Below are 24,365 nucleotides of genomic sequence, written 5' to 3'. Positions count from 1 at the left end.
GATATATGTATACATTTTTGATGATTGACTGCCTCGCTGCTGTGGAGAACCTAGTGTTTTCGAGGCACACTGCAGGGACAAACCAGGATTCCTGTGGTCAGATTTTCAAAGGTTAACTCTGATTCTCTCAGTGGTGGCAAGAGAAATTTTCCATATGGCAGAAGAGTAGAAGAGGGAGCCTTTAGTTTGGACCTTGCTTTCACACGAGCCAATCAAGTAGACCATGCCAAAACAAGACCAGGTTGTAGCAAATAAGGCCTCTTTGATCAGGAGGTAGCATAAATTACTAAGCTCTGAATTAGACTTGTTTAGTGAGTACACAGCTGACCTGATTATCCTCTACTCTTGGCTGCCACTTCTTTTTTTTTCTTTTTTTTTTTTAAATATTTATTTGACAGAGATCACAAGTAGGCAGAGAGGTAGGCAGAGAGGGGGAGGGGAAGCAGGCTCCCCGCTGAACAGAGAGCCCAATGTGGGGCTCGATCCCAGGACCCTGAGATCATGACCTGAATCAAAGGCAGAGGCTTAACCTACTGAGCCACCCAGGCACCCTCCTCCCCCTTTTTTAAAAAAAGATTTTATTTTTTTTTTTTTTTTAAGATTTTATTTATTTATTTGACAGAGAGAGATCACAAGTAGGCAGAGAGGCAGGCAGAGAGAGTGAGAGGGAAGCAGGTTCCCTGCCGAGCAGAGAGCCCGATGCGGGACTCGATCCCAGGACCCTGAGATCATGACCTGAGCGGAAGGCAGCGGCTTAAACCACTGAGCCACCCAGGCGCTCCTAAAAAAAGATTTTATTCGAGAGAGAGAGAGCACAAGCGAGGGGAGAGGCAGAGGGAGAAGCAGACTCTCCGCTGAGCAGGGAGGCGACATGGGGCTTGATCCCAGGACCTGAGCTGAAGACAGATACTTAGCGACTGAGCCACCCCGGCGCTCCTTGGCTGCCACTTCTCTGTGGAGTCACACGTAACATTTTTAAGAGTGCATATGCGCTCATGTGTGTTTTCCCTGTGGATTCAGAATTTCTTGTGAGCACACTTTTTTGGCCACTTTGTGGCCAGTCTACTATAGTCCTGGACAAGGGGTTGAGCTTTAGGCACAGACCTCTTTGGCAATAGTATTAAGCTAATCAGTCAAAAAGTCTGATCTGTCAAAGGCCAGCTAGCTTAGCTTTGTTCCACAGATGGCATCTCTCTAACCCCCATCAGTCATCTTTTCTATCTTGAGCACCTGGAGACCTGGATGAAATTGTGTATATCTCAGTCATGATCACCATAGCTACCAAACGAACAAACAAAAAGCTCAAAACCACCTGGGTGGTTCAGTGGGTTAAGCCTCTGCCTTTGGCTCAGGTCGTGATCTTGGGATCCCGGGATTGAGCCCCACATCAGGCTCTCTGCTCAGTAGGGAGCCTGCTTCTCCCTCCTTCTCTGCCTGCCTCTCTGCTTCCTCGTGATCTCTCTCTCTCTCAGTCAAATAAATAAAATATTTTTTTAAAAAAGCTCAAAACATTCAATAGCTTCATCTTGCAAATACTATTAATAGTAGTATACATAATGTAGGTATCAGAATGTGAAAATTCAACCTGGGATGGAGACTGCAGTGAAATTGAAAGATTTTATGTTCAAAGTACTTTTGTGGGACTCTGAATATACCAAAAATTGTTGAGTAGTATGGGTTTTTAAGAATATCTTATTTAATTTGAGAGAGAGGGAGAGTATGTGTGTGTGTGCATGTGAGAAGGGTGGAGAGAGAGGGAGAGAGAAAATCGCAAGCAGATTCCCGGCTGAGTGTGGAGCCCCATATGGGGCATGATCTCATGACCCGAGACCATGACCTGAGCCGAAACCAAGAGTCAGGTGCTTAACTGACTAAGCCACCCAGGTGCCCCGAGTTCTAGATTTTAATGGTATATAAGCTATATCAATAAAGTACTTTGTAGAAAGTATTTGTGAAAATTAAAATACATGATAGAAATGATACTCAACATTCTAGGAATAGGTGAAATCACTGAGAGGAGAGCTGAGGGCAAAATCTTAAGGAAAGCATACATTTTAAGGAAGACAGAGACATGAAAACAGGGAAGGTGTGATTTCAGACGTAGGAAAAAAACCAGAGAACAGTAGCCAAAAATTCAGGCTAATGAACTTAGCTATAAGGAAATTGCCAATAACTTTTGCAAAAATAGTTTCCATGAAATGAACGTGTTAAGGAGTGAGCTGTGAGGAAGGTGATGCAGCTGCACATTATGTTGCCAGAAGTAAAGTGGGCAGAAGGAGGAAGAGTCTAACAACAGTGTCAGTGCTCATCTAGAGGCAGGGCGAACTTTTGTCTGTATGTCTCTCTTTCTCTGTCTAGACAGGAGAGACTTGAGCATGTGTGTACTTGGAGAGAAAGGTGAACGAGCAGAGCATTTGTTCCTTCATGGTTGTGCCGTCTTTGTCATTTCCCTGCTTGGCCACAGGCACAGCCCCTCACCTGGGCAAAGCAGGGCTGTGGGCCCAGCCCAGAGCTCCCTAGATGAACACTACTCCTTTCTAATCCAAGAAGGCAGGTTCTAATGCCAGTGAGACAGACATTACTACATGGGCATAACCTGCAATCTGCTCTCACCTACAATTACACACTCACTCCTGAATACCAGGACTTGATGGCTGAGGCCAGGTGAGCAGTGACATAGTTCACAAGGCTCGGGCATGCCCAGTACAGCAGCACACCATTACCTGTGGCCAGGAGCCGCTGCTGCCTCACCCGCCATCCATCCCAGCTCTCGGGTCAGAGAGCTAAAGAACCCATTTAGTCAGAGCCTCTGAATCCCTCTCAGAGAGTTCTGCCTCCCTGGGAGTCTCTGAGCCATGCTCTGACCTATAAGTTACCCTCCTCCCCCCTACTCCCTGCCACCCCCACATTCCTGGAGAATGGGAGAGGTGGGTAGGGGAGCGGCAGTGTGTGGGGACACTCCACCTACTTAGCCACATCCCCACACATACACTGTTTTAGCAAAGGGCTTCTGAACACTATCTTTGACTAACCTCGTCCCTCTCATGCTCTGCTGCGACTTTTTTTTTTCTTATTTTGTATTTATTGTTTTTGTCTTGTTTTTATTTTAGCCACCTAAAAATTCAAAAGGCTGGTTATATTGTATTTATAATACAGCCTTTTAGAGCCCTGCATAATTCTCTAGGATGTAGCATTCTTCCCTTTGGGTTATTAACTGTATCTTTCATCTTTTCCTTCATTGTGTATTGGTTTTAAATTATATTTTCCAGTATCTTTTGGAAATAAAATGTTAGCTGAAAATAAAATTCATTTTTAATACTTATTTATAAAAATGTATTCACTATGCCTTTTCAAGCAATCTTTGTAAGTTTTGTGGTACAGGCAGTTCAGGGTACATTTAGTAAGTTGAAGGGTTAAAATACCCTGTGCTGTCGCATATGGCAGTGAGCAGAATCGCAGATGTTGATGATACCACGTAATTAGTATTCTTTTATGTAAATGAAGGCTGTCAGCATGTTACCATAGTGTCTACTCTCTCTGAAACTGGAATTTATGCCACTTGGTCTCACCAAGACCAGGCAGGATTATTCCACTGTCCTTAGTTAAGAAATCAATATTATGAGAGAGAGGAAAGAAATGGAAATCTCCCCAAAGGAGATTATTTTTTTCCTATTTGGTTTTTGTTGATTTCTCCCCCAGAAGTTTTATTCTGATGATGCAGTTACACATTTAGGATCAGCTAAGAAATTTGCTACAGGAGAACAATTGGACTAGTCCAATTAAAAGACAATCATATTTTTAAACTATAGATTCTTGAAAGATGATTGTAATATTCAGTCATCTCATACAGAGACTTTTTAAAAAATGGGATAAGTCTAGAAATTTCTTAGCAGAACAAAAGGCATGAATTGAAGATTTCATTACCTTTTAATTTAATATTTAGTGATACTAACTATAGTAGAATACTTTTAAAGAGTGATTATGTCTTTTAGCTCCATTTGAGTCATATCTTTTAAATTAAATTATGGTAATTAAAGAAGCTAAAGCTAATATTTTGTCAAGTTTACCCCATATGCAGATCAACCCAGGGTTTACAAGATAGTCATTGAAAGTTGCTGATCTGCTTAATGATGGAGAACTGTTAAGGCACTTCTTGTTCTTTGCCAGTCACACTGCAAGTTCATCTCTTGGATATTGGGTACTTGTGACCCTGGATGATGTCTGTTTTAAGTGGAAATGTTAGGACTCTTATGAGCTTTGGGAATTATGAAGGAAAAAGGTGTACATGTCAGAAAAATGTAAAATAGAATTCTTTATGCCTGTGGGTGTTAGGACTTGTTTTAAAATAAAGTGGTCAGAGTATATATGAGAGGTAAGTTAAACAATGTCTTTCTTGAACTAAGTATACTTGAATTATGTTTATTCTTTATTCTTTATTTTGTATGTTGGTTAAAGGGGCTTTTTTGTGTGTCACTTTGGGGTGGTTTCCATTTTGTGATCCAGATATGTTTTTTTCTTTAGAGAAACTAGTCTGCCTAGCTTAAATCACTGTGGTGAGGTGCAAAGTAGCCCCATGTTTTCCTGAATGGATTTACTCTGCCATATGGCAGGTTAGTGAGTCACCACGACAGATTTGTAATGGGAAAAGGGCTGTGCAGGAAGGGATGTGCGTGATCAGCAGACTTATAGATCAGAAAATGAAATCGGAAGAAAGAATTTCCAGAGTGCCCTTTCCATTTGATAGCTCTCCATGGAGAGGGTGTGGAAAGGTTTTTTAGTATTTTTCTATTTTGACTTTTGGTCGTTGCAGCATATTTTTTCTAGCACAGGAGTTGATCTTGCAAGGCATCAGTGTTCTGGGTGTTGTGTTGCTGTGTTCCTGTTCACAGAGATAGTCTCTTTATAGGATTTGAAGCTGTGCTGTGTTTCATGTGATAAGATCTCAGTAACAATTAAATTCCTGAAGACACATCAAGGCTCTTGTTGCCTAAAATGGGGATTTGCCAGGTTTTGAGTCATAAGAAGAAGCTATTCAGATACAATTCAGCGAGTGCTGAATCTTTCGAGGGAAATAAAACAAAAAGAAAAGCCAAGTGAGCTAAATATCATGTCCTGGGGTATTTAAGTCTATGCTATCCAATATTGCAGCCACTACGCACATGCAGCCACTATTTAAATTTAAGTAGAATTACATAAATTTAAAAGTTCAGTCCCTCAGTCTTGCTAGCCACATTTCAAGTACTCAGGCACACAAGGCTAGTTAATATAGTATTAAGCAACACAGATAAATTATATTTCCCTCATTGCAGAAAGTTCTATTGGACAATGTTAGCCAAAGTGGAGGATTTTTTTTTTAAAGATTTTATTTATTTATTTGACAGAGCGAGAGATCACAAGTAGGCAGAGAAGAAGGTGGGGTGCGGGGGCGGGAAGCAGGCTCCCCACTGAGCAGAGAGCCTGATGCAGGGCTTGATCCCAGGACCCCGAGATCATGACCTGGGCGGACGTCAGAGGCTCAACCCAGTGAGCCACCCAGGCACCTAAAGTAGAAGATTTTGAGAAAGAAAATTCTTTCTTTGGTTTCCATGAGGACACCTTCATTCCTAAATAATTTATTGGATGAGTGCAGTGGTTCTAAGGTTTTTAATGTATAGGTGGGTCATCTGTAGGGCTTATTTAAAATGAAGATTTGAAACCCCTCCCCAGAGTCTCATTCATCAGGTTTGGAATTGTGACCAGAAATCTGTACATAAGTATCCTAGGGAATTCTGATGCTGGTAAGTGGCTCAGGAACTACATTTTAAAAAATATTAAGTGAGAGGGGCACCTGGGTGGCTCAGTGGGTTGAGCCTCTGCCTTTGGCTCAGGTCATGTTCTCAGGGTCCTGGGATCGAGCCCCGCATCAGGCTCTCTGCTGGGTGGAGAGCCTGCTTCTCCTTCTCTCTCTGCCTGCCTCTCTACCTACTTGTGATATCTCTGTCAAATAAATAAAGAAAACCTTTAAAAAAATATTAAGTGAGAAACTTGGGAATTGCCAGTCTCTTGATTCTTTCTCCCTTCATTCTTCCATTACTTACTTTAACTTGTGTCCCCAGTAATTGGTTGTGAGCATCATATATAACTTGAGCTCTTGATTGGTAGTAAGTAGCAAAAAGAAAATTTAGCTATTTACCATCTCATCTTTTAATGTATATGTGTTTTAATTTGGCTGAGCCCTATAAAAAGTAAACAAGTAGTTATTTCAGTACCATTCTGGACTGTGTGGGAAGGTAATTCTGATAGAACGCCTTTGACCACTAAGAGTTGAGCACCCACAAAATTATAAAGGAGTAAAATAAGAAATATAACACATGGTCTTCTCTCTGAAGATGATATCTAGTTTGGAAATGGGTAAATACATCCAGAGAACTGACTTAAAAGGGCACTTAGTAACAAATCAATAATTTGAAAAATAATGTAGGAAAACTAAATCCTGAAAGAACTTAATGGGAAAGCATGATCTAATCTGATTGAAAATCATCTAGGTTGCTTCCTTTATATGATTTTAAAGGTTTCTTATCTAGCGACTTGGCCTTTGCCAATCTGGAATGGGCAATAAAAAATGGGAAGGATCTCTAATTTGGTCCCGTGGTATAGTTGTGAGGGTATTGGCAATAGTACCAGGCCAAAAAGGGCATTTGGAAACCAACTAAAGGGACTACTCACAGTGTAGTGGATTTAAAGCTTCTCTGGGTGACTCCATAATCATGGAACTTCATTTGCTCATAGAAATGAAAGTGGAGAAGAAATGGGGGTGAAGGAAGTTCACTTTATAAGAGGAACTGTCTTTAGGAAATTTCAAATACTGGTACTGGGGGAAAAACAAAACTGTCAAGGTTCCAAAGAATAAAAAGTTTTCTTTTAAAATAATCGTCTAGCTTCTTCTTGGAGAAACTGCTCCTTAGGCTTCTCTGAGGAACAATATTAGAAGCAATGTTAGGAAGACAGGAAAGAAAAGGGAAAAAAGCTCACTATGTTGTTACTTTTTAAAAAAAGCATTTTCACATATATCATCTGGAAGATTTGCTTTTTTTTTTCTTTTTGCTTGATAGTTTGGTTAAACCAGTAGCCACTCCATCACTTGTCCTAAAAGTCAGATCTAATGCTTACTTAGCTATACTTTTCCACCCTTTCTACAAGACGTACATTTTCTTTTCATATTGTCTTAGTCCCTCAGGGTTGCTATAACAGAAATACCATAGACTGAATGGCTTATAAACAGCAAACATTTCTCACAGTTTGGAGGCTGCGATGTCCAAGATCATAGCTCCAGATTCCATGTCTGGGAAGGACTTCCTGGTTTGTGACCACAACGTTGGCTTTTTGTTGTGTCTTTACATGGGTGAAGGGTGAAGGAACTGTTTTATAAATCCCATTAGTGAAGGCCCATCCCATGAGGGTCAACCCATTCTTGACCTAATCATCTCCCAAAGGCTTCATCTCCTAGTGCCATTGCTGGGTGTGTGTGTGTGTGTGTGTGTGTGTGTGTGTGAGAGAGAGAGAGAGAGAGAGAGAGATTTTAGCATATGAAAGGGGGTACACAAACATTCAACCATAGTAGACCTATAAAATGGTATTTAGATTGGAGCACTTGGCAGTTTCAGTTGGTAGAACATGTGACTCTTGATCCAGGGCTTGTGAGTTTGAACTCCACGTTGGGCATAGAGCCTACTTAAAAAAAATTGTTTAGATTGAGGCTCACATACTACCTCCTTAGGGTCTTTGGATTCAAGAAAAAAAATGATACTTGTATTGTAGAGGACTTTCTCTTTCTTACCTTTATTTTATCCTGTTACCTTTGCTTTGAAGTACATTGAAACGGACCTAAGATTGACTTTTTGAGGGTCTTCATCTCTCACTGGTGTACAAAACATGTCTCTCCTGCCCTCTGTCCCTTTGTGCATACAACTAGGATCTTGATCAGTACAAGATATAGAGGCTGCTTTCATCTCCAGGACATCATCAGTTCAGAGATGGTTCAGAATACAAGTTTCTTTCCCCTGGTGGCCAGTTGGGTGCAATATGAACTAAGGGTAATGCCATTTCCTCAGGAATACTAGTTAGCCTCACATAAAAATTAGCTGATATTCAAGAATTAGTAGACTTAGAAAGTGTAAAGATTCAACTTGGTGCTAAGCCCTCCCCCCAGTATTTCTTTCTTACTTTCTGTCTGTCTTTTTTAACAACCTTCCAATGGAACCAATTTTGAATTAAAATGTAATGAGCATTAAATTGAAAATGGCAGTTGCAAGCCTTTTCCTGGGAAAATATTTTGCTGAAAGCTCTCTCTCTCTCTCTTTCCGGGGGCTCTGTCGTGCCAGGTTGAAAAAGCGGAGCCTTTTCTGAGACATGGATAGATGCAAACATGTCGGGCGGTTGCGGCTCGCCCAGGACCACTCCATCCTGAACCCACAGAAGTGGTGCTGCCGGGAGTGCGCCACCACCGAGTCCGTGTGGGCTTGTCTCAAGTGCTCCCACGTGGCCTGCGGCCGCTACATCGAAGATCACGCCCTGAAACACTTTGAGGAGACTGGGCACCCGCTAGCCATGGAGGTCCGGGATCTGTACGTGTTCTGTTACCTGTGCAAGGACTACGTGCTCAACGACAACCCAGAGGGGGACCTGAAGCTGCTCAGAAGCTCCCTGCTGGCGGTCAGGGGCCAGAAGCAGGACCCGCCGCTGAGGCGCGGCCGGACGCTGCGGTCCATGGCCGCCGGCGAGGATGCCGTCCCGCCACAGCGTGCTCCTCAGGGACAGCCGCAGATGCTCACGGCTCTGTGGTACCGGCGCCAGCGCCTGCTGGCCAAGACGCTGCGGCACTGGTTCGAGAAGACCTCCCGCGGCCAGGCGAAGCTGGAGCAGCGGCGGCAGGAGGAGGCGCTGGAGCGCAAGAAGGAGGAGGCGCGGCAGCGGCGGCGCGAGGTGAAGCGGCGGCTGCTGGAGGAGCTGGCCAGCGCCCCCCCGCGCAAGAGCGCGCGCCTGCTGCTGCATGCCCCGCGCGCCACCGCCGCCCCGCGCCCCCCCTCACCGCGCGCGCCCGCCGGGGGCCGCCCGCCGCAGCGGCGCCCGCCAGCCATGGCGCCAGGCGTCACAGGCCTGCGCAACCTGGGCAACACCTGCTACATGAACTCCATCCTGCAGGTGCTCAGCCACCTCCAGAAGTTCCGCGAATGTTTTCTGAACCTCGACCCTTCCCAGACCCAGCAGCTGTTTCCCAAGGCCCCCAACGGGAAGGCTCCGCTCTCCGGCAGACTGGCGGGCAGCTCCGCCACTGAGCTGTCGGCCAGGAGCGAGGGGGCCGACGTGTGCGAGCGGGAGGGCCTCTGCTTCAACGGGGGGGCCTCCATCAGCAGGAGCCTAGAACTCATCCAGAACAAGGAGCCGAGCTCGAAGCACATTTCCCTCTGTCATGAACTGCACACCCTCTTCCGAGTCATGTGGTCCGGAAAGTGGGCCCTGGTGTCACCCTTTGCCATGCTTCACTCCGTGTGGAGCCTGATCCCCGCCTTCCGCGGCTATGACCAGCAGGACGCGCAGGAGTTCTTGTGCGAGCTGCTGCACAAAGTGCAGCAGGAGCTCGAGTCCGAGGGCACCACGCGCCGGATCCTCATCCCCTTCTCCCAGAGGAAGCTCACCAAACAGGTCTTAAAGGTGGTGAACACCATATTCCACGGGCAGCTACTCAGTCAGGTAGGTTGCCCCGCCCATCACATGGCAGGGAGGCTTACTGGTTAGTTGGGGCTTCCCTGAGTGCCTCTGCCAGGTTATTGGACGGACGAAGAGAGCCAGCTTTTGCCGTCATGATGCGTATCAGAGGGTGGCCCTTGTACCTTCGGTTGTGCTGTGCGTTATTATGGCCTTGTTGGTGAACTTGCCTCCTCTGTCTGGGCAGATTTTTAGTTGAATTTGCCATATCGCGTCATTTTCAGTGAATGTCTAACGTTTAATGACAGTATCGGTGATACAGTCTCATTGTTATAATTAAGAATCTGTTGTTGGCATGCTAACTTTGATCAATTTTAGGAAATTGAACAGTTTGCCTATAACCTTGGTTTCACAGTAGTTTGAAAGAGCCTCTTCCTTCCAGAACATTCTCTACATACAGGGAAGGGAGATGGCTAGGAGGTTGCCAAAGGCCTAAGCAGGCCCCTCTTCTGTTCCCCATTACCTCTCATTTGCTGTATCATAGGCCATGTAGGGACATAAGAAAAGACTCTTGGGTAAGACTTTGGAAATGTGCAGAAAGGATTTTTAGAGTTAAAAAGGTGGGCAATATGTTACAGAGGTTTGTGTCTCATATAAGGGTACTGCCAGAAACAAGGGCAAAAAAGAGGCAAGTTGGAGTGGGTAGAAGCAGCAAGGTTTGGATGAGGAAGGAATGACAAGAGAAACAGATAAGAATCTGCTAATTCTCTATCTCAGACTGATCTGAGAATGGTCCCATGATAACCCAGTCTGTACTGCCACAGCACTGAATGGTAGAGCATGCTTTAGGAAAGAAGAGAGAAAGAGGTAGGTAATAATCTCTGTGCTGTGTGCTTTTCCAGTTCCAGCTAGCATCATAGTTAGAAATGTATACTGACAGTAATATGCTCTAATGTTCTTAAGGTTACATTTATTATTTTAATATTATAATTAAAATTTTTTTGAAAACTATACACCTAGTTTTGGTAAGTTATGTGTTTTGTATAAATCGAGCAAAAATGTATGTGGGAAGCATGGAGGCTATATAATCTGTAAATCAATTTTTTCATTCTAGGTCACATGTGTATCATGCAATTACAAATCCAATACCATTGAGCCCTTTTGGGATCTGTCCCTGGAATTCCCTGAACGGTATCACTGCGTAGAAAAGGGGTTTGTCCCTTTGAATCAGACAGAGTGCCTGCTCACTGAGATGCTGGCCAAGTTCACAGAGACAGAGGCTCTGGAAGGGAGAATCTACGCTTGTGACCAGTGTAACAGTGAGTGCTGGGGGTAGACGGGGAGAGGGAGAGGGGAAACATGCATCTGGACTGTCAGTGTAAGGTGCTATTTTTGCCCTTTTAGTCCAAAGTAACACTGATAATATTGAGTGGTTCTAAAGCATCTTTTAAAGACTTTTTTCTCCCATTTTCATGAAAACAAGAGTGTGGACATCATTTGTTATAAAACAAAACAAAACCTAAGAGTTAGGCTTCCTTTGACTCCTGCTGTGATTGACATTAGTTCTTATCTTGAGAGGCATTTGCAAGTGTGGGTCCTGAAATGAGCCTCTAAGAATGTGAGTGCTTAGCTTTGTAGTGCTACAAGGTCCTGATTAAATTCATGAATATTGATCTGACAGTTTTGATTTCATCTAAAGTCAGGTAGCATTGCTTATTTGAGGGTTACAGTATCAGAAACATGTGCCTTGTACTGTATTTGCAGATTTCAAGCCTGTCAGAATCGATGCTATAGATTGGTATGAGACCAGGAAGGCAAGCCAGAAGGTGCATCTGCTTCATGGTTACTTTCTGCATTTGTTTCTTCACATGCCTTCACATGCCATGCATCTGGGGAAGATCATAAGACAGTATTTCTCTGTCACGGCTCTCATTTTAAAGTGGAACTCTTTCCACGTGGTTATGTAGGTACCTTATGCAGAGCTCCTTCTGTCTTGCCACACTACCACTTAGTGCGTTTGCTAACCCAGCACGTACAGAGGAAATACAGAGCAAATACCTGGAAGTTCGAATTTGGGTTCGGAAACTAAAATTAATGGATTGCATGAATGTCTTGAGATCAATTTGCACCCATAAAATAGTTGGGACTACAAGTTTTGAGAACCACGATTTTATGATAACCATTATTAAAATATTCACATATATGATCTTTTAAAATAGTGAACTCTGGGAAACCTACTGTCCTTGAAGAGGCAGGACAAAAAAAAAATCATGCTTGATATTATTCTCCCTTTTTTTTTTTTTAAAAAGATTTTATTTATTTATTTGACAGAGAGAGATACAAGTAGGCAGAGAGGCAGGCAGAGAGAGTGAGAGGGAAGCAGGCTCCCTGCCGAGCAGAGAGCCCGATGCGGGACTCGATCCCAGGACCCTGAGATCATGACCTGAGCGGAAGGCAGCGGCTTAAACCACTGAGCCACCCAGGCGCCCTTATTCTCCCATTTTTAAACAAAATTTGATATGCTGTACTTGGTTGACTACAGAGTCACCTGCCCTGTTCCTTATCGAGATATAAAGGTTGTGACTTAAATTACCTTATTAGAACAGTATCTGGTTTTTTTAAGGTAGTGATTCCTAAAGCTTTTTATTTGTGAGGAACAGAAGGATGTTAACAGCTTTAACTCCCATCATTCTCGGACAAGGCGAATTAAGGAGGAAATACTTTTATTTATTTTTGTAAGAAAGGATTATTTTTTTGGTTGCCAGATGTGCCAATGTATCAGGATTTCTCTAGGCAAGCTCAAATAGTAGGGAAGGAAAGCTATGGCAAAAGGTACGAGATGTATTGTTGTAATGTGCTTGTGTAGTTTCAAAACTATCAGGCTTCTACCTCTCCACATGGCCAGCTTAATCAAATGTGGACAGACCTGATCAATCTCAGTTGAATCAGTAATTTCTTTTTCTTTGTGAATTTCATTTTAGGGAAACAAAGCCGGTTCTGTATTGTCTTCATCTTAGCTCACATACTCCCTCTACTGAGAGGGGCAGTCACTGCCAGGGTTCCCAGCCAGCACTGCAATAGTTTTTGAAAATCTGTTGGGGAATTAGAATGTAAAAAAAGGCCAGGCCCTCCTTTGAATTTTCTTTCTGTTCATGCCCTACATATCATGACCACCAGCCCTACTGAAAGGTTCTCTGGCACACTCATCTGCTACAGCCTGTTATGAGAACCAGCAGCCCCACGTCCTATTGTCCCAGGGAGCCCTGTGAAGCATCATTTGGCTGTGATTTGCTGCCTTTCATGAGTGGTATAGACAGGACTTAGATGTCAAGCCCATTAGACACTGAGACCATGATATCTCAAAGATAATTAGCAGGCACCACAGAGGACCACTAGTTTTATATTCCCATCCACTCACCAGTCTAATTAATATAAAAACTGAGCAATTGTCAGTAAATGGGTATAGAGAAGGCTTCCCATGGAAATTAAGAGAACTTTATTTCCATTGTTTATCTGATGTAATTTAGAAATGCATTCCCCCTCACAATTCAGTAGCTTTAGAAACAAAATGAGAGTCTGACCACTGGTTCTGCTTTGGATTGGATGAATTTGGCCAGTCTGTCCACCTTTTCCTCCCATGTCCAGCCATGTGCTTTTATCCAAGAAACACGTTTCAAAAACTAGACACAGCATAAAACTATAAAACTGCAGTTTCTTTTGTAAATATTTGTATACGTCACAAACAAATCATGCTGAAGAAAGAATCTGTATAAATATTCTGTCCTTTGGCAATCCTGTGCCCTGTTACGTTTTTTCCAAGCCTGAAATATATGCATTATTCCCCATTTTATAGGAGGGGAAACTAAAGATGAGAGTTTTGAACAGCATACAGCTAGCTGTGAGCAGGAAATAGAATTAGGCCTACTTGATGAAAACAAAAACTTTTAAAATTACATTCTGGTGCATCACAATTTAAGTGATAAGCCCGTATAGAAAGGCATAGAACCCTGACATGTGCATCTACTCTGCGTGCATGTTGTTGCAGTGACCTTCCAGTATATTCCATTAATAAATCCATGACATTGGGAATATACTACCCAAAACCCATACCAGTTTTGGAGGTTGCTGAGGCAAAAATTTGGAAGTGGAGGGGTGCCTGGGTGGCTCAGTGAGTTAAGCCTCTGCTTTCAGCTCAGGTCATGATCTTAGGGTCCTGGGATGGAGCCCTGCATCCAGCTCTCTGCTCAGCAGGGAGCCTATTTGCCCATCTCTCTCTGCCTGCCTCTCTGCCTACTTGTGATCTCTGTCAAATAAAATCTCTTTAAAAAAATTGGAAGTGGATATATATATATATATATATATATATATATATATATATAATGGATTAGGTTTGGTTGTTTTCAGTTAACTCAAATAATGACTTTAAAATGAGGTGTTTTTTTTCTGTTCTGTAAAAGAAGTCTGAAGGACATTCAGGGACTAGCATAGTAGCTGCATGGTCACTGGGGACCCAAGCTCTTTCCACCTTTCAACGTGACTAGTTCAAGGCTTCCTTCCCCAAGGTTACCTCGTGGTCCAAGAGGAGCAGTTGCAGTCACCCTAAGAGTGCCATCACATGGTCATCCCTTCCGTGGCTGGGAGAACTGCTGTGGCCATAGCAGGCGGGCATGTGGGGCTGGGAAATGCAGGCTGACAAGGGGTCACAGCACTGCCCCAGATAAAACGAGGTCCTAGTACTGAGAAATAAGGAGAAGGCATATTGGGTGGCAAGTCATAGTCTCTGCCATAGCCAAGAAAGAACGAGACCCCTCACAATCTATGTCTTATACCTTCCCAAACCATATAGGCAAACGACGAAAATCCAATCCCAAACCCCTTGTTCTGAGTGAAGCTAGAAAGCAGTTAATGATCTACAGACTACCTCAGGTCCTCCGGCTGCACCTTAAAAGATTCAGGTGAGCTTGCTTTGGGGCCTTCCAGGTGGCTGTGAGCTGTGGGGACAGCTACCTCAAAGGCTTTGGTGAGGGTGGATGTCTTCTTTGGTGTTGGGATGAGAAGCCTGTTCCCTAGAGACCTTGCACTTTCTATAGATTAAATGCTTCCTGCCCAGTGAGGCATGTTCAAGGGGGGCAGGGCAGCAGGCAGGAGAGGGCTTCAGCTCACATGGCTCTGTCCCACCAGCCAGCCTACACTGGGTGTCTGTGCTAGATTCTCTAGCCTCACCTGGGCTTATCAGGAATCACCTTCAGGACCAAATATGACATAATCTGTGAAAAGAAGGGCAGGCAGTAAACTACAAAAAGATTATGGGATTTTACAAAAAGATTTTAGGGATTTCTAGTTTCAGAGTACATTATGGAACACTCACAGGAAATACATGTGGACATTGATCACTGTTCTATTGATGCAAAAGCCACATCTGGAAGGTTATGTATTCTCAGTTCCCTGTTTTACCTTCCTCTTCCTAGGATAACATACGGCATTTTTTTTTACTAGTAAGAACTTTCTATCCATGTTTTAGGTGGTCTGGCCGTAATCATCGAGAGAAGATTGGGGTCCATGTCGTCTTTGACCAGGTATTAACCATGGAACCTTACTGCTGCAGGGACATGCTCTCCTCTCTTGACAAAGAGACCTTTGCCTATGATCTCTCCGCAGTGGTCATGCATCACGGGAAAGGGTTTGGCTCAGGACACTACACAGCCTATTGCTACAACACAGAGGGAGGTGCGTGCGCTCGACTCTGTGGGGTGGGGGAACACGGAAAAGGGTTGGTGTGTCCACATTCCATCGCTTTCCTTTTATTTCATCTATAGGGGGATATCACATACATGAAAATCTAGTGGAAAGAACTGTGAAAGTGGGGTTCAGATTTTGGATATATCACCAAGTGACAACATCAGATTGTTCTAAGAATGGACAGGAACCAGCACATGTAAAAGTACTTAGCATGGTTCCTAGAACATAATGTTCAATTAATTTTAGAGGTTTCTCATTGTTATTAATACTTCTGCAGACCTCTGTTTCCTTTGTGGTTATGCAGAAATGCTATGACTTGTGTAACCTTATGGAGATACTGTATTAATCTCACCAGCCCTGGCTGATAATAAAGCTGAAGACATTTCCTGAGCAATTCCTATGTCCTTACCATAGGAGGTATGGGGGTACAAGGTCCCGCCTAAGGCGCTTTCAGTTCTTGTCCCCTCAGAGCATAGCCTCCCAGCTACTGTGCATTGAGGTGGATGGGCTGCGCTGCAGCCCTTAAGGTGACCAGGGTGAAATAACTTTTTATTCCTTCTAAATTTCCCTTTACCACTCCTCCATGTCCATTTCACCTCTGCCTCTCCTCTTCCCATCTCTTAGCCCCTAGTCTTCAGGCTGCCTTTGTAGAAGGCTCTAGTGGGTAATGAAAAAGCCTGAATAAAATGAGGACAAAAATTACAGTCAGTTGATACTGTAAGTAGTATTGCGGTGGGCTTGGGTGGAGTTGAAGCCAGTGGTCGCAGGGAAGTCTGTTGGTTTCATTTACCAATGTTCCTGGCTCCCCCCCCTTCCCCGCCCCCACTACCAGTCAGGGGCTGATTCTGTTCCGAACTCCTCTGTCCCTTTCTTCATCTCCTGGTTTTGCCTGCTGATTGGAAATATGAGTTGGGTAGTCACTTTCTCTCTTTCTTTCCTTTGGTTTCCTAGGTTTTTGGGTCCACTGCAATGACTCAAAGCTGAATGTATGCAGTGTCGAGGAAGTGTGCAAAACTCAAGCCTACATCCTTTTTTACACTCAAAGAACAGTTCAGGGCAATGCAAGAATTTCAGAAAACCAACTCCAAGCTCAGGTGCAGTCCAGCAACAACAATGAGGGCAGACCACGGCCCATCCCCTGAATGGGAGGCACGTTTCAAGGACTGGCCTGCTTTTAAACTATTGCTGTTCATGTATCTTTCCTCTTACAGGAAATAAGGTTTAGTGCAGGAACAGAGTACTAGGTTTGCCTCACTGGGACTACAGCAGAAGGTGCTAGGTGACTCATGTTCTATCATAAAATCTGTAGTCACTTTCTTTTGAATGGATCTGGGAATTCCCTCCTTTCATAAAACAGGAGTAACTTCTATGAAGATTCTTTCATCAGTTGCTTCTGAATAGAGAGCATCTGGGTGGAGGAAAGAGGGGGTAAATTGATCATATGCAGCCATGTTTTCTTTCCATTACGTGATTTCCCCCATTAACCAGGACCTCCTTGTGACCCCAGAAGAACCCTCCTGATGTGAACAGCCCTGGACAGAGCATGTGAGGTGGGGCCCTGGGCTGGCAGCTTGCTGGATGGGATTGGTTCCAAGGCAGGAAGTTAATAATAAGGATTTGTCCCCACAAAGGAAGTAACCCTCAAGAGCTGACAACTTGCAGACTTCCTTATTTAGGGAATAGCAGCAAAAGAGTGGAATGAGATGCATAGAGCAAGTTCCCCCATGCAAAACAGGAGGTTTTTCAAGTGTCCTACCTTTCCTGGCTGCTGCTGTCATTGAATCATTCCATGTCTTCTGAGACAGGCATGAACATCCCTTCATTCTAAAGGAGCAGTTCATATGGGGAAGCAATCAGCTGGTCCATGACATGTTCTTAGTTGCATGCCAAGCCGAAGGGCACCCCTGGCTACCCAGTTCTGTAGCATATCCCTGGTTCAGGTATAGGACAAGCACATGGTTTGGTATAAATTTGTCTTTAGGTCAGTTGTCTGAGGCTGGCTCAGAATTCAGTTGAGGGTAGGCAAGGATAGCTGGTGGACCAGGCCTTATCTGAATGCCCATCACCTGTTCTCACCTTGGTGCAGCACACAGCTTTTCTTAGCCTGCAGCTTCTAGCTTGCACCTGGAGGGCTGGAACATTCTTGTTCAGCACAAGGTTTGGGAACTTAGGCTTTTCTAGGGCTTAGGAATCTGCCCCCATATGTCTGAATAGTTCATTGCTGCTGGCCCCAGCCGGTTCCCTCCCAAATTTGATAATCCCTACTGTTTCTCCTACACTCAGTCCATCTGATGGGGGAAAAAAGAAAAAAAAAAGAGTGCTCTGTCTTTTACTTAAGTGCTAGTAAATTACATGTTTCTTTTTATACCGGGTCAGTTTCTAAGTGGAATGAAATTGCCCAGATGGAAACCCTCCTTCTCATCAGGCAACACTGAATTTCCCTTCTCAGTCCTGCAGTAAAAGTGAATGCAGCCCAGAACTCTCACTGTGGGGCTGCTGCAGCCTGCCTCAGCCTGTCACTATGAATGCTCATCTTCTGACTGAGTGTATCAACCTAATGTTTTAATTCAGGTAGAAGTACAGTTGTCACTTGAAGGAAGCAGATGTGGAGGGAGTTGGGGAAGGGTTGGAGGTTGGGAAAGGGGGGGTAAGAATGAGGGTCGTAGCTTAGGGGTGTTGATGAGCCCCATATCCAGAGCAGATCTGTAGCATTTGCTGTTGACCTCTTTTGAGATGGACTCTCCCACAGGACCTGTCAGACAGCACTGAGACATGGAGGAAATTCAGACAGAAAATGGCTCGCCCTGATAAAGAAAGGGGAGTGACTATATTTTAAATTAAACTTGCTTTTTCCAACACTGTGAGGTTTCTGTAATATTTAGCTTTTATTTGGAAGCGATAGCGTATGGCATTTTTTATGCTATTTGGTTTATATTGTCTACTGCAGGCTTCTTTGTACAAGCTTGGCCCGGGCTCACCCTCTCCTGGACACTGTTTTAAAGTGTCACAGCTGCCCATGCTGCCAGAGGCTCTGATGCAAAGCTATACTCTCTAAATCCACATTTTTAAGTTGGCAGGCTTGGTGATGACTTTTCGTGGCAATGAAAAAAGCCCATTAACTCAAAACAAAACAACAACAACAAAAAAAAAACAAGCAAAAACCCCAAGGAGAGTGAAAAGGAAAATATAAATTGTGCCTCATCTTTCTTTGAATGCTGTATTTGTTATTCTAGAAAAAGAGAACTTACAAATGGAAAAGAACTAATAGAGCATCTACTTCATCCCTCAGGCTGTTTCCGGGGGAAACTTAAGAAAAATGAACATTTAATGGAAAATTAAAAGATCTTCAAATTTAATTTTTAAAAATAGTTTTTTACCAAATATTTATAAGAATTATTAAGCAGATTTAAGGACTTTGTGAAAGAAATGCTTGACTTAGCTGAGCACCCGTTAACAAGTTCATAAAATTGTTTAAAATGAGTTGGAATAGAAACCACTATCAGAGTCCTCACTGAGCTGCGTACTCTCGAAGGTGCCCCTGCAGTCACAGACACCTCAGGTACCCAGAGGCAGCAGCACTAGACGCTGTTGAGAAGTTAGTATTTATGGAAACTTTTATTAAAGAATTCCCTGCTGTTGTGAGGGAAATGTCCCTTTGCCTTTAATTTATTTACATATTGGAAGTAGATGGATTTTTTAGTTGCATCTCACTTTAAACTGAAACATTCTAAAGAGAAGAACCAGGTAGACGTTGACTAGATGCTGCCAAATCAAACCCGAGATCTCCTAACTGAACCTACGGGGCCTGCTTCTCCCAGACAAGTAGTTGGAGTCCTGTTCCAGGAACGTTTTGTAGTTGGCTGGTGTGTTTACTTTCTGCTGTAGCCAGCCAAGATGAATGCACCCTAGCCCTCAAAAAGGATTTTTTACCTCAGTCTAGTTTGACCCTCATATTTGTGGTTGCCTCTGAGATGAGTTCCATGCTAGTGTTAAAAAAAAAAAAAAAAAAAAAATTAGGAATGCCCTCAACAGCCAGGAACTGAAGCTCTTATTAAATGGTGGGCAGAGCTCTTGCCAGTTTTGATCCAGCCCCCTCTCAGGCTGAGGGGAGCAGTGCCACGCTGAAAAGAATTTCCAGATGTCTCTTAAAATGTCATGAATAAAATTAGAAAACTGTAGGAGTGTTAATGTGTCCTATGGACTCAATAGCAGAGTTTATTTTTGTTTTTAATGGCAAGGCTTCTAGAGTCAATGATTGTATGAGTTCCCTACTCTGGCTATGCTTATAGCTTCATCCAAGTGCAAGAACTAATAAAATGGATTGGCTGGCAGTGGGGCATGGATGGCCCTAGTCAGGCCCCTGCATAAGCCTGAGAGAGGTCGACGGTAGTACAGAATGAAAACTTGGTTGGGTGTGGGGGTGGGATGTGGGTGGGCAGGCAGGGAGGGGGAGATGGAGTTTGTTTTACTTACTGATAAAGCTTTGTGAACTAATTTTATACAATTCATAACATTTGGTGCCTTGTACCGTTATGGTTTGCATGGGATTGAAAAGATTAAGGGAAAGGATGTCGCCTTGTCATTTTGGGTGGCAAATGGGTCTGTACAGTGTAAAGGACATTTGGTATCAAGACTTTTTTAAAAGCATTTCATCTCATGTGTGTGAAAGATAATTATTCTTACCAGCAAGTTCTGAAATTTTACTGTAATGTCCAAAATCTTTGGATTTGTGACTATTCATCAAATGGCTGCTTTTCAAGGCAGACTGTGTACCCCATTCTTTCTTACCACCCCTTTTATGTTCCAGACATTAACTAGTCCTTTTCGGATAGGCTGGGAATGCTAACTCTTCTCAAACATATACTGTACCCCTATTGGGTTGTATCTTATGAGTGGAAGGGTTGCTTTTCCAGCTGGTTGGGAGAGCACAAAATGTTCAGAAAGGGCTTTTTCCTAATGCTGGGCAACTTATAGTAGAAGTTGAACAAAAATGGTTCCTCCTGAAGTATTGCCTTCATTAATTAGTTCTGAGGTTCTTTTGCACAAAATTTCAGGAAGCAGTATAGGACACAATCCCCTATATGTGAACCTTTAGATTGTATAGCAAGCCAGTGCACTGTGTAATATGCAAAAGAGAAGGCTCAAAGAACCTGTCCTGGCCCCCCAGCCCTTTTCCCTGGCAGGCACGACTAGGATGGTGCTGAGTGGCTGTGGAAGGGGAGAAGACCCAGTCCACTCACCTGCAGGGCTGTTTACAGCCTATTCTTTCACTCTGACCTTAAGGTTTTCATTGAGCTCACGAGACTTCACCAAAGGGTGTTTAAAAAGCTCACTGCTCAAAGCACATTTGGTAATTGGTTCCTTCAGCCTAATTACTGGCCTAATTAGGTGAGGAGGTTGTACTTTTGGAGCAGAATCTCCCATGGCAACTTAATTTTTTTTACTGGGTAAGTATACATCTCCCTGGTGGTTCAGATTCTTTTTGAAATCAGCATTAAAGCTGAAAACGTCTTCTAAATACGACTGTGAGTTTAGTTTAGATCTTTCACGTTTAACCATTCTCTTGTTCTAGAGCTCTGACTTTAACCAGTGTTTAATCTTCAACCCACAAATTGTTCTAAATACACCATAGCTATTCTAGCACTGGGGCGCAAATGGTCATTTTTGTGGACTCTTTCCATTCTTCTACTGGCATGTTTCCACTTAAAATCTAACCAGGTAGTGTACAAGATTTCTGTAGTACTGTGTTAACCAGCCAGGGCTTGAAAACCATGTGACAGATGTGAAATTGACTTCGCTTGGGGAGGATGTTGTGTTAGGAATGGTGAAAGCCAGCATTTTGAGCTACAGAATTAATGACTATTCGTTGAAATTTGGGGAGTTGTAGATTTGATAGCTTTACTCACTAAATTCTTAACACTTTGAGGAATTAAGCCAGTTTAAGTGAAACTTTACTTTGCCAGTATTATGGCTTTATAAACCAACTAACAGTAAACACTATTACTTGAAGTCAAAACAAAATTTTGGGTGAAATATGACTTATGCTTTGGAAGCTGCCATGTCTTAATTTTTGCTGCATTTTGCTTTCAACGTTTAAAAGACTTTATAAAGTAGAACTGCTGACAGTTATGAGTAGATCAGGTTGCAGACCTTAAGGATCTGTTTCATACCTATGAAGAACAGGAGGGGCTGGTATTTGTTTTAGCAGTGGTCTGATGCAGATCTGAAGGGGCTTAGACTCTATGCTATGGCTTAAAAGCTTCCTTCCTGGTCACCATTTGGGAGGTGATGGCTTCAATCTAAGCCTTGATCTCTTGTATGTGATCCTCATCTTAACACCCAATAAGATGGCTATTACACCTATCAAATTATCTGTGGTCCCAGTGTAGATAGATTCTTAGAGGGTCTTGGCTTTATGGTAAGCCGTCTGCAGGCCTGAATTCAACACACTCACACTCCTCCCTAACAGATGGGACCTACCTGATTACCGCAAGGGAATGGTGCTTTGTAAAATACACATACACAATCTCATTCTCAAACAGATTTCTTAACGAGATTTACGCAGGTAGGGTCAAAAAGGACTGTTTTGTCCTGTTTATCTTTTGTGAACAGATCGGTAAGACATCTGTCAGTTCTAACAGGCCACTGTGGTGTATTCATACTGATCCCCCCCTTTTCCAATTCATGTCCTTTAATCCCATACCAGTTCCATAGAAGACTTGGCATGGAAAAGCAGGATTTTAAAAAATGACTAGTAGATGGGGTGCCTGGCTGACTCAGTCAGAAGAGCATGCGACTCTTGATCCCCAGGTCATGAGTTTGAGCCCCACGTTGGGTGCAGAGAGATTAAATAAACTTTAAAACAAAAATTTAGAAATGCCTAAAATTAATTAACTTGCCTACCATCTCCACATCTACCTGAGCCTACATGAGTTTTTTTCCATATGTTCCATTTCCAAAGAACTCCCAACTCTTGGACAGTGACACTATTGTGAATTTAGGGTAAGAAAACCTCTATTTCCGTGTGAAGAAAGCAGCTTCCTCAGGCAGTGTCACTTTAGTGCCCACTGCCCAGGCTTGCTTACACTTTGCCTCCATTGCGCATCATTGCCCTCTTTCCATCAACAAATCCCACTTGATGACAGCAACAATGCCCCCTGGTGCCTGGAAAACCCACCTGGTGCACTAAAATGCTATGCAACACCAAATGGCTTCTTCCCCTAGTTCTGCTCAAAAAAGTGGAAGTTCCTCCAAAATAAGTTTCACCTTATGTTGACATCAATGTACAGTGGCTACAGTTCCCTCCCCCCTTTAAAGCAAACCACCTCTGTTACAATCTGTGTTTGGGGCTTGTTCCTGTCTCTTGAGTGTGAACTATAAATCATGTTTTTATGATTTTTGTAAATCTTGACTTTTTACACCTTGTTTTTGTAAGCTGAAGTTTCTTATTAAAAGAATAAAATGATTCTTTGTGTGCAGTCTTTATTCCAAATATTTGTTAAAATACCATTAGGTTATTCTTGAGGACAAACACAAAGATCACCCCCTGCAGAAACTTAGGAACTATGTACAGAACTTTACAGAACAGAGGACAACACTTTGGCTGAAACCTGACTGCTGACCAGAGAACGGAGTTCTGAGCGGGCTCAACGGAGAAAAGGAAATCAGCCGGGCAGGAAAGGTGGCCCTTTGTATCCTTTGTATGTTTGAAACTTCAACTTCCATCAGGGCAAGTCTTGTGACAGTCACAGATTGGAGGCTCTGTTTTTGGAAGGTTCAAGTACAGCACAGGGGGTTCCATGTGTCTGCAATCAGACCACAGGACAACACGTGTCATTAGAAATATAAAAAAGTACTGGAAGAAAATTAGAAACTCAAAATTTCTTGCAGCATCTGTAACACATTTAACTAGGGCTAGTCAAGGGACTTCTGTCAAGTCTCTTTTCTGTATTTTGTGCATAGATGGTATATTATTGGTTCTCTCAGCCTCTAAAGCTCCGAGACATGCAGAGCAGTAGTTAATGCTTACCTATTTGGCTACACCCCAGGCTGAGGTGCCATTAGGTCAATGTCACTCAAATTCCTGGCCAGCCAAACGCCCGCAGCAAAAAGTCCCAAATTGAGGATCAAGTTCCTGGAAAAAGGACACTTCATTAACCCTGTGGTCACTGAGCCACTTGTCTTTAACGAAAGATACTGGGGGAAAAGACCATCACCTGGAAAAAACTTCCGAGGCAAAAACACTGTATTCTAGAATCGCAGGACCTCAGGGCTTTACAACAGTAGGTTGCCCAAGACCTACGCGGTTACTTAAGAGTTCGTTTCTGTCTCTAGTAAGAGCAGAATCAAATTCAAAGGCCAATTAAAGCACTCGCCCAGGGCTTTAAAGTCTCTGTGTTGGCGCCTTTCCCCCCTGAGGCCCCCAGAACAGGGTGAGATTCTCCAGACATAGCCCAGAAACTCAAAAGATCGGTTCTGCTGCATAGGAACTCCACCAGTCAAGGGCCTCTCCAAAGCGCAGCCAGAGCCACTAAGAGGCCAAGACGCTGGCAACGCAAAGGGGCCAGCCTGGGCGAAGACAGCAAGTAGAGGAGGTACGCAGGGGGCTCGGAGGACCAGAAAGGGACAAGTTCCCAGGGCCTCGGTTACCTCCGGAAATCGTTCCTGTCGGTGGCGAAGCGGTAGACGCCCCGGAGCCAATCTCCCACGTTGTCCGGAATTTCGGGTGCTTCATTTGTCGCGCCAGCAGTGCTCACGCCGACCCCACTGGAAGCCATAGCGGCACACTGGAGCTCCGCGAGGCCTCTCCCGACGCACCGTATGGGCGCAGGGGGCGCACGCAACTTCCGGCCTCGCACTTCCGCCGGCGCCTGGCGGCAGGGGGCGCCGCTGCTCCAGCTGGGTTTGGCTCCTGGGGAAGAGGGACAACTCCCGGGCTGCGC

General features: G+C 43.8%; 2 protein-coding genes across 8 annotated transcripts in view; one reads left to right on the top strand and one right to left on the bottom strand.

Annotated features, from left to right (window-relative positions):
- The window catches only part of USP49 (ubiquitin specific peptidase 49), a 92,606-nt gene extending 74,818 nt beyond the window's left edge, over positions 1–17,788 (top strand). For 5 of the 7 annotated variants that reach the window (XM_046004471.1, XM_046004468.1, XM_046004469.1 and 2 more), the window contains 5 exons: positions 8,361–9,729; positions 10,799–11,003; positions 14,531–14,639; positions 15,206–15,411; positions 16,375–17,788. In XM_046004471.1, coding sequence (XP_045860427.1) covers positions 8,389–9,729; positions 10,799–11,003; positions 14,531–14,639; positions 15,206–15,411; positions 16,375–16,565 — 2,052 coding nt within the window. In that variant the 5' untranslated portion in view covers positions 8,361–8,388 and the 3' untranslated portion in view covers positions 16,566–17,788. Of the gene's footprint in view, positions 1–8,360; positions 9,730–10,798; positions 11,004–11,448; positions 11,648–14,530; positions 14,640–15,205; positions 15,412–16,374 lie in introns of all 7 variants that reach the window. The other 2 variants (XR_006818274.1, XM_046004474.1) reach the window with 2 other exon arrangements.
- A 5,097-nt stretch (positions 17,789–22,885) lies between these two features.
- Positions 22,886–24,218, bottom strand: TOMM6 (translocase of outer mitochondrial membrane 6). The gene is made up of 3 exons (XM_046004488.1): positions 24,073–24,218; positions 23,453–23,557; positions 22,886–23,228 (listed from the first exon to the last, which is right to left on the bottom strand). The coding sequence occupies exons 1-2, from the start codon at positions 24,198–24,200 to the stop codon at positions 23,461–23,463; spliced, it is 225 nt and encodes a 74-aa protein (XP_045860444.1). The 5' UTR covers positions 24,201–24,218; the 3' UTR covers positions 22,886–23,228; positions 23,453–23,460.
- Between the last annotated feature and the right edge of the window lie 147 nt (positions 24,219–24,365).

The sequence above is a fragment of the Meles meles genome, chromosome 5 (assembly GCF_922984935.1).
Source record: "Meles meles chromosome 5, mMelMel3.1 paternal haplotype, whole genome shotgun sequence".
Taxonomy (NCBI): domain Eukaryota; kingdom Metazoa; phylum Chordata; class Mammalia; order Carnivora; family Mustelidae; genus Meles; species Meles meles.
Note: the sequence above shows the minus strand (reverse complement) of the source record. Positions and strands in the feature narration are given on the sequence as shown.

What these genes read in the sequence shown, in the direction of transcription:
- TOMM6 (XM_046004488.1), bottom strand. Translation starts at nt 24,200, where the DNA reads ATGGCTTCCAGTGGGGTCGGCGTGAGCACTGCTGGCGCGACAAATGAA. An exon ending in GACAGGAACGATTTCCGGAG is followed by an intron (nt 23,558 to 24,072) that starts GTAACCGAGGCC and finishes TCCTTTTTCCAG; the next exon opens with GAACTTGATCCTCAATTTGG.